Here is a 15,765-nt window from a genome sequence, read left to right on the forward strand (position 1 = left end):
CACGCAGTCTTGGCCAAGGTGTGTTCCTGCCCATCACTGACCATTTGTCTTGGCTCCAGTCTCTCCTTAAATGTGGTCTGACAAGTTGTCAGAACCAGAACGCTTTACCTGGGAGACAGCTTCCTCCTCTGCCTGGCACCCACCTTCAGCCTTTTGCCTCTCTCCGCATGAGGTTCTTGGGAAAATTCCAGTGTCTCGGGGTCTGTGGCTACCTATCTGATAGGCAAAGGGTGGGGCACATGTCTCTTTAGGACATCAGGCTGTAGGGATGACTGGGTTCAGAGCCCCCGACTTTCAGAGGCTGCTCTCGTGACACATCCTACCTTGGCATACTGTCCTCTGCAGAGCACAGTCCCTTGCTCCACACCCTGGTTCACCTTCCTACCCCAGCCTGAAGGCCCCCTCTCCCTCCTCCAGCAGTTCCCACCTTCACAGAGACAGTTACTGGGGCCAGCCCCCAAGTGTTCACCGACTTACTGTTTCAGTCTAGCTTCCATTCTTGCACTTGCTTGAGAAAATGATTTTTATTAAAAATAAGACTTTAGGGGGATGGAAAGGTGGCACCGTGGTTAAAAGTTCTCACTGCTCTTGCAGAGGACCTGGGTTCGGTTTCCAGCCCCTACAGAGCATCTCACAACAGTCCATTAAGAGGTTGATGCAGCGCCCTCTTCTGGCCTCCAAGGGCAATGCACACACATGGTACACATAACATGCAGGACAAAACTCTCACAGGTAACATATAATTTAAAAAACATTTATCCTGATGTGTGTGGGCGTGTGTGCTACATTATGCATGTGGAGATCAAAAGACAATTTGTAGTTCTCCCCTCCCACATGTGGGTCCTGAGAATCGAACACAGGCCACAAGGCTTAGCAGCAAGCTCTTTTATCCACTGAGCTATCATCCACATCCACCCCTCTCCCCTCAGCTTATTCTTTAAAATCTTGTAATATTTTGAAATAAAGCTATGTGGGGATCCAGGTCCTAGTTTGGTTGTTTTATTTTTTTTTAATTGGCACATAATGTGCATATCTATGGGGTACAGCTAGCTTGCTTTACTTTTAATAGCTGTCATAATGATTTAAAGAAGACACTTGTATTGTGGGTCTCACACATTAAGTCACAGCACCTAGCTTTCTATCCTCATCCACCAGCTAAGGGCTTTCCAGTGAACTGCGCTGGGAACCATGTGTCTTCCTTTATGTCAGCCAGTGGTTTCACAAGCGAATTGGAACGCTTTACTTTTTTATATTTTTAAACAAAGAAACTCAACGTCCACCTACACTATTCGGGCAAATTTTAAACAGATTAGGAAAAAAAAATCTGTTTCTAATATTTACAGGTATGTCCACGTAAACACTGTTTATAAAGGCGATGCCACAGCTTGACATCATCAACAACAACAAAATGCCACTTCAAAACAGTCTCCTCAAAATACTAGCTCTACAATGGAAACACATTCATGTTACAATGAGTCACCTAATTTCTCCTCAGTAGTCAAATGAAGCTACATTTCCTCTTGGTGAGCAACAGTTGCATATACATTACAAACACTAAAAAATATTATTAGCAAATTAATAGGTGGAAAAATGCCAACCACCGTTTGACATGGTAAGAGGTCAGCAAACAAGAAACATTTTCTTATGGGGGGGGGCGGGGGGAAGGCGGGGCTGCTCAGTCACTGCTGATGCTCTGGTCACAGATTCCTGTATATATGTTGCTATAAAACTCTAAAAAGAAGAACAAACCTGATTGTATCAGTGGTTCCTGCTGCAGTTTCTGAGCGTCTGGACCGACTGTTCTGGTCACAGTAGCCTGAAGAAAATCTTCAGAGGAAATTAGCATCAACTCACCTTCTTCTGTTACTTCTCCATCACGGACAGACTTTCCATCAATGATTACACTCAAGTCACTCATAAGTGGTGATGCAGTGTGTGTGTGTGTGTGTGTGTGTGTGTGTGTGTGTGTGTGTGTGTGTATGTGTTAGCATATGTGCAGGAGATGAGGGAAGGAGGTCAGAGGTCAATGTCAGAAGTCTTCCTCAATTGCTCTCCAGTTTTTTGTTGTTGTTGTTGTTGTTTGTTTGTTTTTGAGACAGGGTCTCTCTTTGAACTTAGAGCCCACCAATTTGGCTGGCTGGCTGGTGAGTGGGCTCCAGGGACCCCCCTGCCTCCGTCTCCCTAGTACTGAGATCACAAATGTGCTCTCCCACACCTGAATCCTTATGTAAGATCCAAACTCTGATTCCTAGGCTTATATGGCCACACCCACATCCTCTGCTTTTTGAGTTTGGTTTGGTTTTGCATTTCTGTTTCCCCCCCCCAACATAATGTTTTATTTTTGGTTGTGAGCCTAGTCTTTAACAGATGAGCCATCTTTCCATCCCATAATATTTTTATTAATTTTTTTGGGAATTTCATACAATGCACCCCAATCACATTCGCTGCCCATTTCTCCCAAGTCCACACTCCTACCCTTGTTTCCCCTCCCCCAAAACCCCCCAACCAAGTCCAATTTGTGTTGCCCATATGCTGAGAATGAGAGACATTGAAGGCTTCTGTTACAACCCTTCCCCAAAAGGAAGAAACAGTGCAGACAGGAAGTCATTGAAGGGAGTCCTTGGACGTCGTGCTAAAGATGCAGAAGTGTAGCTCTTCACGGTTGATGGCTTCTGGCAGAGGGGTGGGGGGCTGGAGGGAGCTGGGGTGGGGGAGGACTTAGCTTTAAGGGGCTGGCCACTGGGAGTTTGACCATGCTTTTTTTTTTAAAGATAGGTTTTTGCTTTATAGTCCAAGCTAGCCTTGAACTCACAGTCTTCCTGCCTCAACCTCCCAAGGCCTATAACACCACATACAACTTCTAGTCATTTTTTAAAATTAAAAAACTTAGCTGGGCGTGGTGGCGCATGCCTTTAATCCCAGCACTCGGGAGGCAGAGGCGAGCGGATTGCTGTGAGTTCGAGGCCAGCCTGGTCTACAAAGTGAGTCCAGGACAGCCAAGGCTAACACAGAGAGACCCTGTCTCGAAAAACCAAAAATAAATAAATAAATTAAAAACTTACTTTATTATTCATCCTATAACATCTTCCTCTTTATTGGATCAGAGACACGTGGCCCTTCATGTAGTTCATTATTAAAGCAAAAATCTAGGAAATCCAAACTAGAAACATCTGCACTTTTAACTGCTTAGCAAAGCTTTGGCAGTGTGAGCCTGTTTCTCCTCTTCATCTTCAGGAATATTTTCTCTGTGTTTTCCACGGCTCTGTTGCATGTGCTATTATTCTTGCTGTCATCAACTTCTGGGTTCCCAGTCTAAGACAGGGGTATGTATAGTCCAGGAATTCCTTCCCTGGGAAGATATAAACATATGCACTCTCCTTATAAGGTCCCAAGGACAAAGTGAAGTGCCCTCCCACCAAAGTTCAACCTAAGGAACCAGTAAGTTTAGTGGACTTGCAAAGAATGAGTGAGGCGTTGCTTACAGGACCTTTAGTGACCCTGCCATATCAGAAAATCTTTACCCAGCTTGGATGATGGCTTTCCTATAGTTACACAGATGGGGGGTCCCTTTCATTAGCTTCTCCCAGCTTTTATACCCTAACATATCCCAGGACCCCTAGGTCGTTTGCAATTGGGACTGAATTGCATTCAAAGGGCTGGGAAGATTGCCTGGAGTCTCATGACCTACCCAATTTCTCCTTCTCTGAGGAAACATCTGTAGCCAGCCGGCCCTACCATGATGTCACGACGGTTGCTTGACAACAGGCACAGCTGGTCTAACAAAGATAGGGACTGTTGTGCTTGGAGGATAGCACGCTACAACACTCCCCCTTGTGTGTGTGTGTGTGTGTGTATGTGTGTGTGTGTGTGTGTGTGCGTGTGCGCGCGCGCGCGAGAGTGTGCAGAGTCAAGTGAGATGGATCAAAGAGAGTGAACTGGCCTTCCAATAACCACTCCCCTCACTCCCCCCCTCCCACCCCCCTCCTATATCTCCGCTTGCCCCCACACACTCTCCCCTCCCCACTCCCCCTACCCCCCATCAGCCTCCTCACTCCTAGCCAACGTGGGCAGGGGAGGAGGCCCCAGGGAAAGAAGACTTTGTCTTCTTCTTTCCCAGCTGGAAGTATGCAGCGGTGGAGAGCTCGCTGACCTGCCTCATGCCCGACTGAGCACAGGCACAGAGAACTGAAGCAAATACATCTTGTTTTGTCCGACTGGATTCTCAAGCCTTCTCCTTGCCTGCGTGCGTGCGGAGTAAAACTGCATTCCACGTAGGAGAGAAGGCTTCAGCGCTGGCGTCTTCAAGCTGTTTACTTTTATCTGCGTTACAAACACCATCGTCAATTATGGTTTCCTTGCAGGAGTCTTGTGAGAGGGGTTAATGCAGTTAAACTTTGGTCGCATAATTGATAAAGCCACTTAGCTAGGTACTTGGGACTCAGCAGAGGAGTTGAAGCTCTTGGCATCAATTAGAGACAGGCAAACCAGGTATTTCTGGCTGTGTTAAAGGAAAGGGTTGGGGCGGGGGCGCGGTGCCCAGCCTGAAGGGAGCTCGGCTTCTAGAGTGGGACAGCCTGGATTCCTTTGCCTCATGGCCATTTCTGGAACATGTGATATATGAATCCATGATATATGAATATATTTCTTTACCATACATTCTGTATGTGTGTATATGTATGTGTATGTGTGTGTATGCATATGTGTGTATGTGTGTATTTGTGTATGTATATATGTATACAATAGACCCCCATGACCTGAGAGCCTACAAAGCACTAAATACTAAATACCACACACTCTGTGACTCATGCAATAGAAACATTTTCCCGTACCCGCCAAGGCTAGAAGTCCAAGACGGGTGTAGACAGGGTTGGTCCCTTATGAGGGCTGTGCTCTCTGGTCAGTTCCAGGCTCTCCTACCTTGCAGGGTTGCTGGCGATCTTTGGTGTTCCTTGACATGTGGGAGCATCGCCCTGATGTCTGCCTCGTTTCCGTGCAGTGACCTCTGGGAACACATGTCTGGGTTCCGTTTCCCTTTGTTTAAGGACAGCATTGTTTGTCATGAGCATCCCTCCTCTGTGTGATGTCACTTTGACTTAAGAGTTGTGTCTACAGCTCTACTTCCAAATGAAGTCGTATTCTGAGGTACGGTGGTTTACTACTTTGACACAGGGATTCTGGGGGGACACAGTTCCCCTATAACCCTGACCTTCACTCTAGGCCCTCCTGACATAAGACTTCTGAGAGTGAAAGCAAACACCACAATGTGACACTCTTGACAATTTTCAGAACACTGATTTTGTATTGTTTGGGGGACAAGGTCTTGCTATGTAGCCCTGGCTGGCCTGGCCTACTCTCGATGTAGCCAAGGCTGGCCTCTGACTCCCAAATTCTTCTCCCTCAGGATGGCTCCTGAGTGCTGAGATTACAAGTGTGTACCACCCTATCGGGCTTGGGTTCTTAGAACACTCAACAAAGGATCTACCCTCATAGACCTTCCAGTACACAATACAGAGCTGGGAGCCACACACACAATGTTGTGTAGCTGATTCTTCATCTTGCATGGATAAAACCCTACAACTTTCAAACCTGAATTCATGTTTTTAAAGATGACCCCAGGTGACGTGTATGCTTACTAAAATTTGAGAACCACATTGCTACCTGAAGTGACACACAATATCTCATCTCAAATACAATGATGAACAAAATAAAGCCGCGCATTTAAATGTATGCCTGGATTCTAGGAGAATGAAAGAAAAAAAAAGTATATCTGAAATGTCAAAACTGAAGAAATGAAGACTGACAGCTAAACATGGGCTGATTGGGGACTAGCTGTGGAGAGTGTGAAACATCTAGGACAGTGGTTCTCAGCCTTTCTAACACTGCGACCCTTTCATACAGTTCATCATGCTGTGCTGACCCCTGGCCATAAAATTATTTTTGTTGCTACGTCCTAACTGTAATTTTGCTACTATTGTGAGTCGTAATGTAAACATTTGTGGTTTTTGATGATTTGGGGTGACTCATGCCAGGTGCTAGGTGAGCCAAACCCTTTCACAAGAAACACAAGGCTCTGAAGAGATGACTTGTCATGTAAAGGGAGCTAGAAAAAAAGAGAGAGAGAGAGCCACTTCAACTGATTAGATCGTTGGAAGCTGGAGTTCTGCTGTACTCACGTCTGCTCTGTGGGGTCACAGGGTCAGGCGGCTGAGGCGGGGTACACATAAGAACAGGGATTTGAGGGAGGCATTAGGTATTAGGGTTTGTTTTAAGTGCAGGAGAGAGTTGGAGTTTGATAAGGTCCGTTGTCAGGCGACTTGAGAACTGGCAAGGGTTGGGACACTAAGCAGCCTGGAGAAAGGCATCCTGGGAAATGGGAAGGCTAGATTAGAGGCCCAGAGAGTGAGCAGACGGTGTGTCAAAGCTGAACTCGCTACTTTTAAAGACCGCCAAGCACATTTCTATGTGGTCATTGCCCCCACTGCGATCTGTTACTGATCGGCTGTTACTATCATAAAATACCTGAGAAGGCCATGCAGGAAAAGGATTGCAGCCTTCTAGTTCCGGCCCTCGGTCAGTTGGCCACATTGCTTTGGGGGCTGTGCTGAGCAACATGTTATGCTGGGAGGGTGTAGAGAAGAAAGCTGCTCACCTCATGGTACCTGGGAAGCAAAAGTAATAAAAAAGGAGCCGGAGTCCCATGATCCTCTCTGAGGACGCATCTCACCAATGTCCTATACCACCTTTCACTGGACGCTACTTTTTAAAGCGTCTACTACGTCCTTGGGACAAACAAACCCTATAACACACAGGCTTTGGGGAGACAATTCTATCCAAATCATAGCAAACTCTAATGAGATCTGCACCCTCACCAGAGAGCCCTCACCACTTGCCCATTTTCAGGACCCAGAGGGAGAGTGGCTAGCCGAAATAGCAGGCTGTATCTGAGCTGGCAAATGGCAGCTGGGATGTCACTGGGATGTCACAAGCCTATGTGGAGGGAGGTCAGCATAGGAGGAGTTCACACACCAAGACCAGGGCCAGTTTGCGGGAATGGGTTGCTAAAATCGCATGGCCCTTGGAAATCTGGAACTCTAATTTGGGGTGTGTGTGTGTGTGTGTGTGTGTGTGTGTGTGTGTGTGTGTGTGTGTGAAGGGCTGGGATGGGTTGGAGCTCTAACCCAGGATCTAATACATGCTGAGCTTCATTTCCAGCCTGGGAACCTAACTTGAAAACCGTCTCTGCCGATTCTGACATCTGTGGTAGTTACGTAGCAACTAACAGGTCTCATCGGCTGAGTTATTTATCAGACACGGGGCAATTTTTCTACCTATTCCTCTTGGTAGTCCCGCAAGGTAGATGTATTTTTCACCCCTCCACTTCATAGGAATCGTTACCTCTGAGGGATAGGTAACGAAAGTTATGTATGTATGTATGTATGTATGTATGTATGTATGTATGACAGTTGCTCCCTAACTAATGGCAAAGCATCAAGCCTAGGTCGGCCGACTGCTACGTCAGTATATTGATACTGGTTAACTCTGGGGAGCCGGTCACAGATGACTTCTGTTTTATTCTTTATCCGCTTTTTAAAGTTTCCAAGTTGTAAATATAAAACGGAGGGAACTTTAATAGCCATAAAAAAAAAAAAAAACTCAATATCACAACCAAAAGCCAAACCATAGCAAGGTGTGTGCAGAAGGCGGTGTGGGTGAGCAGGGTGATGATGTCCTGGGTGTCTCCATCACACCTTGGGTCCTTGTTTATTTTTCAGCCTGTGGCTCTTTTTATCTCATGCCCAGGACACGGTGCTAGAGACAGATGGGAGAGGCCTAGGGAGGCAACACCCTGACCCTGATAGCCTTGTCTCCCCGACTCCCATCACAGGTCAATCCTTTCAGAGACCGCATCTGCAGGGTGTTCTCCCACGACGACGTGTTCTCCTTTGAAGATGTGCTGGGGATGGCGTCTGTATTCAGTGAGCAGGCCTGCCCCAGCCTGAAGATCGAGTATGCCTTTCGCATCTATGGTAGGTACTTTGGTTGCGGGGAGGGTACTGAGTGGGGAGGAGACAAAGGTCAAAGAGAACCTGCCTCGTCTGAAATCCAGCCACACTAGCTCCTTGATGGGACTGTGTAACTGGGATTTGTTAGGTCTTCGTGTTTCTTAAGTCCTGTGAAATGACAGCCAATTGGGAATCATCTCAGCTCTAGCCGACAGAGGCCCTTTCCCGGCATGCCCTCTATAAAAGGAGCCTTTATTATTGCGGTGACCAACTTTCCTGACAAGAAGCAACTTGGGGAGGGGGGATTTATTTGGGTTCACTTTGAAGGCCTCTAGTCCACTGTGGCAGGGAGGACACGACGTGGTGGCAAGCAGCCCACAGGAACTGGAACATGCAGCTAGGCTGTCTCAGTCCTTACATGTTGGTGGGACAGGAGTCAGAGGCGACACAGGATGTTGGGTGGTACCATAAGCCTCCGTTCCCTCCCTCTGTCATGTTCCTCCTCCCAAAGGTTCCGCAGTCTCCCAAAACAATGCCAGCAGCTGGAGACCAAATGTTCAAACGCATGAGCCTGGAAGGGCTATTTCAGGCTCGAATCATAATGCCACCCAAAGGTACTTGGGTTGCCAGTGTGTGGCTATTTGATGACTTCTCTCTGGGCAGGCCAGAGAGAAAGAGAAGACAGATGTGGGTGTGAGGCACTTGGGCTCATCTGGCAGGAATCAGTTTTCTGATCTTGAGAGAGGAGGACGTGGGAGAGATCATCTCTGATGTCTTTGGATCTGCCCCTTTACTTTGCAATGTCCCTTTACTCCAGTGGGCTACTCGATCCTCTCAAAGGCAACCAAAGGGAAAGAACCAAAGAAATCTTGAGATGCTTTCCAACCGTCCTTGGATGTCTTTGAGTACATCGCGGCCACTTCTTTGCTTGCAGAGGCAGACTGGCAGGGTCCATCTCTGCCCTTTCTCTTTAAGTAGGCCATCCGGCTTCTGCCTTAAGATATCAGTGAGCAGACTCACACAGGCCGAGGAAAACCTAAACTTGCTAGGTGTGGCGGCACACACCTGTAATCCTAACACTCGGGAGGCTGAGGCGGAAGGATCACAAGTTTGAAGACAAACTGGGCTACACAGTGAGACCTCGTCTTGAAAAGCCGCGGGCTAGTTCTATAGCTCAGTGGTAGAACGCTTGCCCAGGACGTACAAGGCTCTGGATTTCACTCTCAAGCTAAACAAACACCTGGGTGTGGCGGTGCATGCATATAATCCCAGCACTTGGGGAGGCAGAGGCAGGTGGATCGCTGTGAGTTCCAGGACAGCCTGGTCTACAAATCGAGTCCAGGACAGCCAAGGCTACATAGAGAAACCCTGTCTCAAAAACCCAAACCAAACCAAACACAAAACCCCTGCGAATTCTCTGTAATTTGAAGAACCTGAAGGATACGATTTCAGCCTGAATTAAACCCAAAATGCCAGCATTGTTTTGGAGAACTATAACAGAACTCAGAGTCTCTGCAACAAAACGTTTACATGCTCCAAACGAAATCTGAAAGTGGCCCGATATGCAAGAAAGTTCTTTTAAATCTTGCTGCAGCCTCCGGAAGAGAGACTGACTCTGACATGACCCAGATCCTGGAATTCACTAAAGAGTTTTAAGGCAGCATCATAACTGCCTTCGGTTCTTCAGAGAAGTAGAAGCAACGAGAAAGAGAAGGGGCCAAGGAGGAGAGGATGCAGGCGTGGAGAGGATGCAGGCATGGCGAGGATGCGGGTGTGGAGAGGATGCGGACGTGGCGAGGATGCGGGCGTGGCGAGGATGCGGGCGTGGCGAGGATGCGGGCGTGGCGAGGATGCGGGCGTGGCGAGGATGCGGGCGTGGCGAGGATGCGGGCGTGGCGAGGATGCGGGCGTGGCGAGGATGCGGGCGTGGCGAGGATGCGGGCGTGGCGAGGATGCGGGCGTGGCGAGGATGCGGGCGTGGCGAGGATGCGGGCGTGGCGAGGATGCGGGCGTGGCGAGGATGCGGGCGTGGCGAGGATGCAGGCATGGAGAGGATGCAGGAGGCAGGAGAACGAGAGAGGTGGGACTATAGGGATTGGCTTAGATCATTATGGTAGCCAGAAAACCCCACAGTCTTCAGTGAGTGGGACACCCAGGAAAGATGTGATTTGATTCAGTCCAAAGGCACAAGAACGCCACTGGCCAAAGACAGAGCAGAAAGAGACAAGCCCCTCCCTCCTCTGTCTTGTGCTCTTTTGGGCCTTTGCTGACTGGCTGGATGACACACACACACATTGAGGAATGTGATCTTGTATTTAAATTTCTATTTGTTTGGCTTTGGGGTGTGTTGGTGTGTGTGTGTGTGTGTGTGTGTGTGTGTGTGTGTGTGTGTGTGTGTGTGAATGCAGTGTTCAAGTAGGCCAGAAGAGGACATTGTATCCTCTGGAGTTGCAGGTAGTTGTGAGCCTCCTGGCACAGCTGCTGGAAACCAAACTCAGGTCCTCTGTAAGAGCAGTACACCCTCCAAACAGATGGGCCCTTTTTTTTTTTTAATTCTTTGATAACTTCATATATCTATGTAATGTATTTTGGTCATTTTCAACTCCCATTTCCCACTTTCATTCCTCTACTACTCCTACCATACCCTTCCTTACTAACAAGAGGCTCCCTCCCAAGTGTGTGTGTGTGTGTGTGTGTGTGTGTGTGTGTGTGTGTGTGCACGCGCATGCGCATGCGCTTGCACCATTCTGTTTAATTGGTTTACTTACGTGATCATGGCTGAGGGTTATTTACTGGAGCAAGGGCAATTTACCAGTGGCTACACCACTGAAGAAAACGACTCCCCTTCCTCCACGATGGCTAACTCCTGGCTCAGACGCGAGGCCTCAGGAGGCTGCCCTACCCGGGCCATGAAGGGACTCACTCTCTCCCACACATCTGAATGTGACCTTCTTTATTCAGTTTACTGATTCAAATGCTAATCTGTTCCAGAAATTCTCTCACAGACACACCAGGAAATCATTTTTTCTGCCTTTATCTGGGCGTTCCTCAGCCAAGTCAAATTGACACTTAAGACTGACCATCACAGTGACCGCTTCCAAGGAAGGAAGAAAAAAATCTACTCACACAAAGAAATGAAAAGATATGAAACCTCAGCAGAAAAATACAACTACGTGGAGGAATTTAATGGGTTGTTCCTATAATCCCAGCTGCCTGTAATCCCAGCTGCTTAGGAGACAGGCTGGAGGACCCCATGTTCAAGGTGTGCCTGGGCTAAGGGGGAGTTCAAGGCTAGCCTGGGTAACTTAGCAAGTCTATATTTTTTAAAAAAACTTAAGGTGCTGTGATGCAGCTCAACAACAGAGCACCCACCTAGCCTGCAGTAACCTTTAGGTTCATATCCCACGACCCAATAAAGCCAAGCAAACACAAAAACACACCTGAAATAAAAATTCAGTCGACAGGCTCAACAGCAGAATTGAGATAACAGAGGAAACGGTAAAATCGAAAACAAAGTGAAGAAAAAATCTGAATAACAGAACAAATATTGAGAGAAGTAAAGAACAGGGCCTCTGGGACACGCAGCTAGAAAGGTCGAACACGCAACCAGTTGATCCGGTTGGAGACTCAGAAGCAAAGGATAGGAAAGATATTTGAAGAATTCATGGCTCTGAATGTCTTAAACTCAGTATAAGATACAAATTTAGAGTGACTCCCAATCCAAATAAAATTACACACCCATATGTCGTTAGCTAAGCAGTTTCATCCTCTGTGTGTGTGTGTCTATGTGTGTGTATGTTTGTGTGTGTGTGTGTGTGTATCTGTCTGTCTGTCTGTGTCTGTGGTCCTCTTCAGCTTCCTCCTTCCTTATCCCAAGCATCCCCAGGGAGTGTGCCCTGGATCCCAAGAGTCCTAGCTCGCTAGTCACCACCGCAGGTCTGCAGATGAGGCAGCTGTGCTGACTGAAGTCCTCGTCACGCTCTCTGGGACAAGACAGCTCCTCCAGCTGAACACTGACCTAGCTCAGCCCTCTCATCTCAGCCAAGCGTGCTCGGGTTACAAGTCATAGAAGCTTAGCTCATGAAGCAACAGATAAGGGAACAACGGATCTGATAGTCTGTCCAGATTGGGTAACAAATCACTCAAAGCTCATGGCTTCAGGTGCCATGCCTTATGGTTTCAGAGCGTCTGCCAGTTAAGAGTCCAGGCTCGGCTTAATTGCGTCCTTCTTTCTTACTTCCCTCTCCTTTCCCCCTCCCATTTCCCTTCTCCTCTCCTCCCCGCTCCCCTCTCCCCTCCTTCCCCCTCCCCTCTCCCCTTCCCTCCCTCCTCTTCTTATTCTTCTTATTTTAAGTCTTTTTGTGATAGCGTCCATGTAGTCCCAGCTGGCCAGGAGCTCACAGGGATCTACCTGGCCCTGTTTCCCCACTTCTGGAATGAAAGTGCGCACCACCACTCCCAGCAGGATGCCCTCTTTTAAAGTCTCACAAAACCCCAAAGTTCTAGCCAAGCTGCTTCCCAGACGAGTGCACCCAGACAAGTCAGGACTCTGAAGATCTGTGAGTGCGCGCAGCTGTCTGCTCAGTGCGAGACAGAACTCCAGGGTCCCTGTGTCTAGTGCCTGGTGCACAGTAAGCCGGAAGTGATAGTCTGTAAGGAAGGGAAGAGAGAAATTAAAAAGAAGGGCGAAGAGATGGACAGAGGAGAAGAATGTGTTGATGATGGCCGTGATAGCCAATGTTGCAAAAATTCAAAGACCTCTCAATGCTCTTGACCTGATGAGGTTCAAGGACAAGGCACATCAGTGCTGCTAGGGAGCGTTTCAAAGATGTGGACCCTCTGCCTGCCCCGTACACCCCTGAACCAAATCTATATCTCAGCAAGACACCCTCCCCCCACTCCACCAATTGCTTCCCCCTGAAAAGTCTAGAAAGGCGTGTTTTAGTCTCCTGCCTCCCAAACCTAATTGCACACTCGAATCATCTGGGAGTTAAAACAAAACAAGAAGCAACTCGATGTAATGGTGGATCCTGGTCGTTGAGCTTTTACAAAGCCCCCTGGGGATATCTAACGTGCAACAGACTCGGAAGCTCCAGCCCCAGCTCACTGCATCAGACAGAACTGCATCCAGCTACATGTAGCAGTGTCCCTGGTTAAAAAAAAACAAAAGTCCGTAGTCAGGCAGTCCAGAGCCAGAATGATGGCTCCAGAAAGTAAGCAAGGACCCAGAGTCCTTTAGGCTTCCTCATCTGTCAAGTCTTGGTATGATACTATTGTCCTCACGATAACAGAATGCCTTTTGTGCCCATAGATGTCTCATCTTTATTCTAGGCTAGGAGGTGGTGTGTCTGGGGCGGTGGGGGACGGGGGGGTGAGGTGGGAGGGCTGGAAGAAGGAATAAAGATGAAATTTACATCCAAAGACACAAATAAGTCAACTCGCCTTTCACAAGCTTTCTTGGAACTCCACCAAGACACTTCGGTTTGTATTTCATGGGCCAGAATGACGTCATATGGCCACCCATGGCTGCAGCAGAGACAGGAAAACCATGTATTTTCACCAGAACCTGCTGTAATCCTGAACAAGAACCGTTTTGAGAATTGGCTCCCGGTTAAGACTCCATTGAGGGCTAGAGCATCTTGAGGGCTGGAGCTCACCTCCCAGGCAACCAGTTCCGTTCTGACAGACACTGTGGTTCCTAGGTGATCAGTGCTACATCCTTTCACACCTCCAGGAAGATTTACCACCTGTCAGAGACCAACATCTCGGCCATACCTTTCTGGTCCGGTTGGCACCAGCTATGGATTCTCAGGCAGAAAACAAGTAGCCGGTCTTGCCACACCTTCCTGAGACCTGCCTGGACCACAGAGTGGTTAGGTGAGGCAGTGAAAGAAGCCTGGGGAAACTGAATTGAAAGTTTGCCCTTGATCTGCAAATGATGAGACTTTTTATTTTTATTTTTTATTTTTTGCTTATAGAGGTGCTTTGGAGGAAACAAGTTTCGGGGGGCACTTGGTGGCTGAGCCTTAGCCAATCAATTCTCTAGGCTCTTAGAGCCCCACACCCGGCTGAGTGGTTGATCACAGGCTGTGAGTTTCAAGACTGCTGGGTCAGCACGGACTGGGACCCAGCCAGCACACAGGCTCCCTAGCCCTTTCCCAGACTGCTCTGCCCTTGCACCCCCAAAGGACAGGCACGATCCAGGACGACATTTACTCTAGCAAATTATTCTGTTTTCAGATGGCTTGGGACCAAAGCCATGTCACTTTCTGAAGTCTCCGCATGTGGGAGCCAGGCCAGCAGGATGCCTGGGGACACTGCAGGGGCTTGCGGAAAGGCTGCGGAGTTTCTTACCGGCAGTGTGCTGTCGCTGTGGCTGCCACGGGGGTGCCCCCACCCCTTCCACCTGCTCCTCCGACTCACTTCCAAGGCGATGGTGTGTAGGGGTTACGCAGGGAGAGCTCTGCAGAGAGAGAGCGCCCAAGAGCAGCTTGGACTAGGGCTCAGACCGAGAAATCCAGTCAGGGATGCACTGTGCCTTGCATGTGCACACTCTGCCTTTGGGGGCAGACATTTCTTAGCTCTGCCATAGAAGGACTCTATGGTACCAGCAGACTCTGGGCCTCAGTTTCCCTAATAGCCCACTTGCTCTAGTTGCTATTCTTCAAGGAGGGATGTTATAGTCTCTCAGGGTCTCAGTTTTAGTACCAAACAATAGGAAAGATGGAGAATTAAGCCCTGGCTACAGCTAACAGGAATCTTCTGTTTTCCAGACACATGATAGGGATGGCTAAGTATTTCCTATTTAACCTTCACATTGTAGGGATGTGTATATAATATATGTGTGCGTGTGCATGTGTGTGTGTGTGCACGCACACGCGCATGTGCAGAATGTATATAGTGTTGTGGAGAAGCTGTGCACATTGGTTCTTAGGCTCTGTAGCATTAGAGATCCAGGCTCCTCCTACCTGTGGTTTTGCCTTCCATTCCCATGGTTACCTTATTGTCTCAAAGACCTTCCCAGAAGCCTTTTGCCCTCTTCTGCTCATTCTTCAGAGCTTAGCCATTTGGCCACCTCTTGCAGCAAGGGAGGCTGGGGAGCGTGCTCAGTTAGGAGTGGTGGCTTTCTGTGGTGAAGGCAGTTGTGAGTGGTAAAGAGCACAGATTTCCTGCAGAGTCTGAACGGAAGGGTTTAGTCACGCCTCCATCACTTACCAGGTGTGCACCCATTCATCCGTTTATTCATTGAGACTCTGCCCTGGGCTGGGCTCTGTCCTCAGGAGGAGGATGCCAAGCTGTAGGGAACATTGCTCCAGCCCTGACTCTGTGAGAGCACAGCTGGAGTTCTTGAAGCCAGCCCTTTAGTACTCCAGGCTGCAAGAACTACCGTCCCGCTTCCCTGAGAAGCTAGGACACATGTTCAGGTCACTCAGGCAGCCACCACACAGGGACAGACTCATGGGAGGATGCCCAAGGATTTTTGTGTCCAAATCTAGGCCACCTTCCACTCCTCTGCTCAGCCTGGCTCCCAGCCACCAAAGCACAACCTGGCTTCTGAGTTCTGAAATGGAGACCTCCATAGCATGGACTTTTACGTGCGGGCCAGCTCAGCCTAAGTTTGAACTTTGACCTCCCGTTTCTTGGCTCTGTGGACAAGCCACATCACACCTGAACCTCGGTGTCCTCTTGGAAAAATAAGATAATAAAAAGTTAGATGGTGAGGAGCTAGTGGCTTAAAGGAGGATGCACCTGAGCGCATAGT

General features: G+C 48.5%; 1 protein-coding gene across 1 annotated transcript in view; it reads left to right on the plus strand.

Moving 5' to 3' along the window:
- Positions 1-15,765, plus strand: part of CIB4 (calcium and integrin binding family member 4) — a 54,547-nt gene that overhangs the window by 36,873 nt on the left and 1,909 nt on the right. The window contains exon 4 of the mRNA XM_084793067.1: positions 7,886-8,027. Coding sequence (XP_084649193.1) covers positions 7,886-8,027 — 142 coding nt within the window. The remainder of the gene's footprint in view (positions 1-7,885; positions 8,028-15,765) is intronic.

This window comes from Acomys minous, assembly GCF_964271855.1.
Source record: "Acomys minous genome assembly, chromosome: 8".
NCBI lineage: Eukaryota > Metazoa > Chordata > Mammalia > Rodentia > Muridae > Acomys > Acomys minous.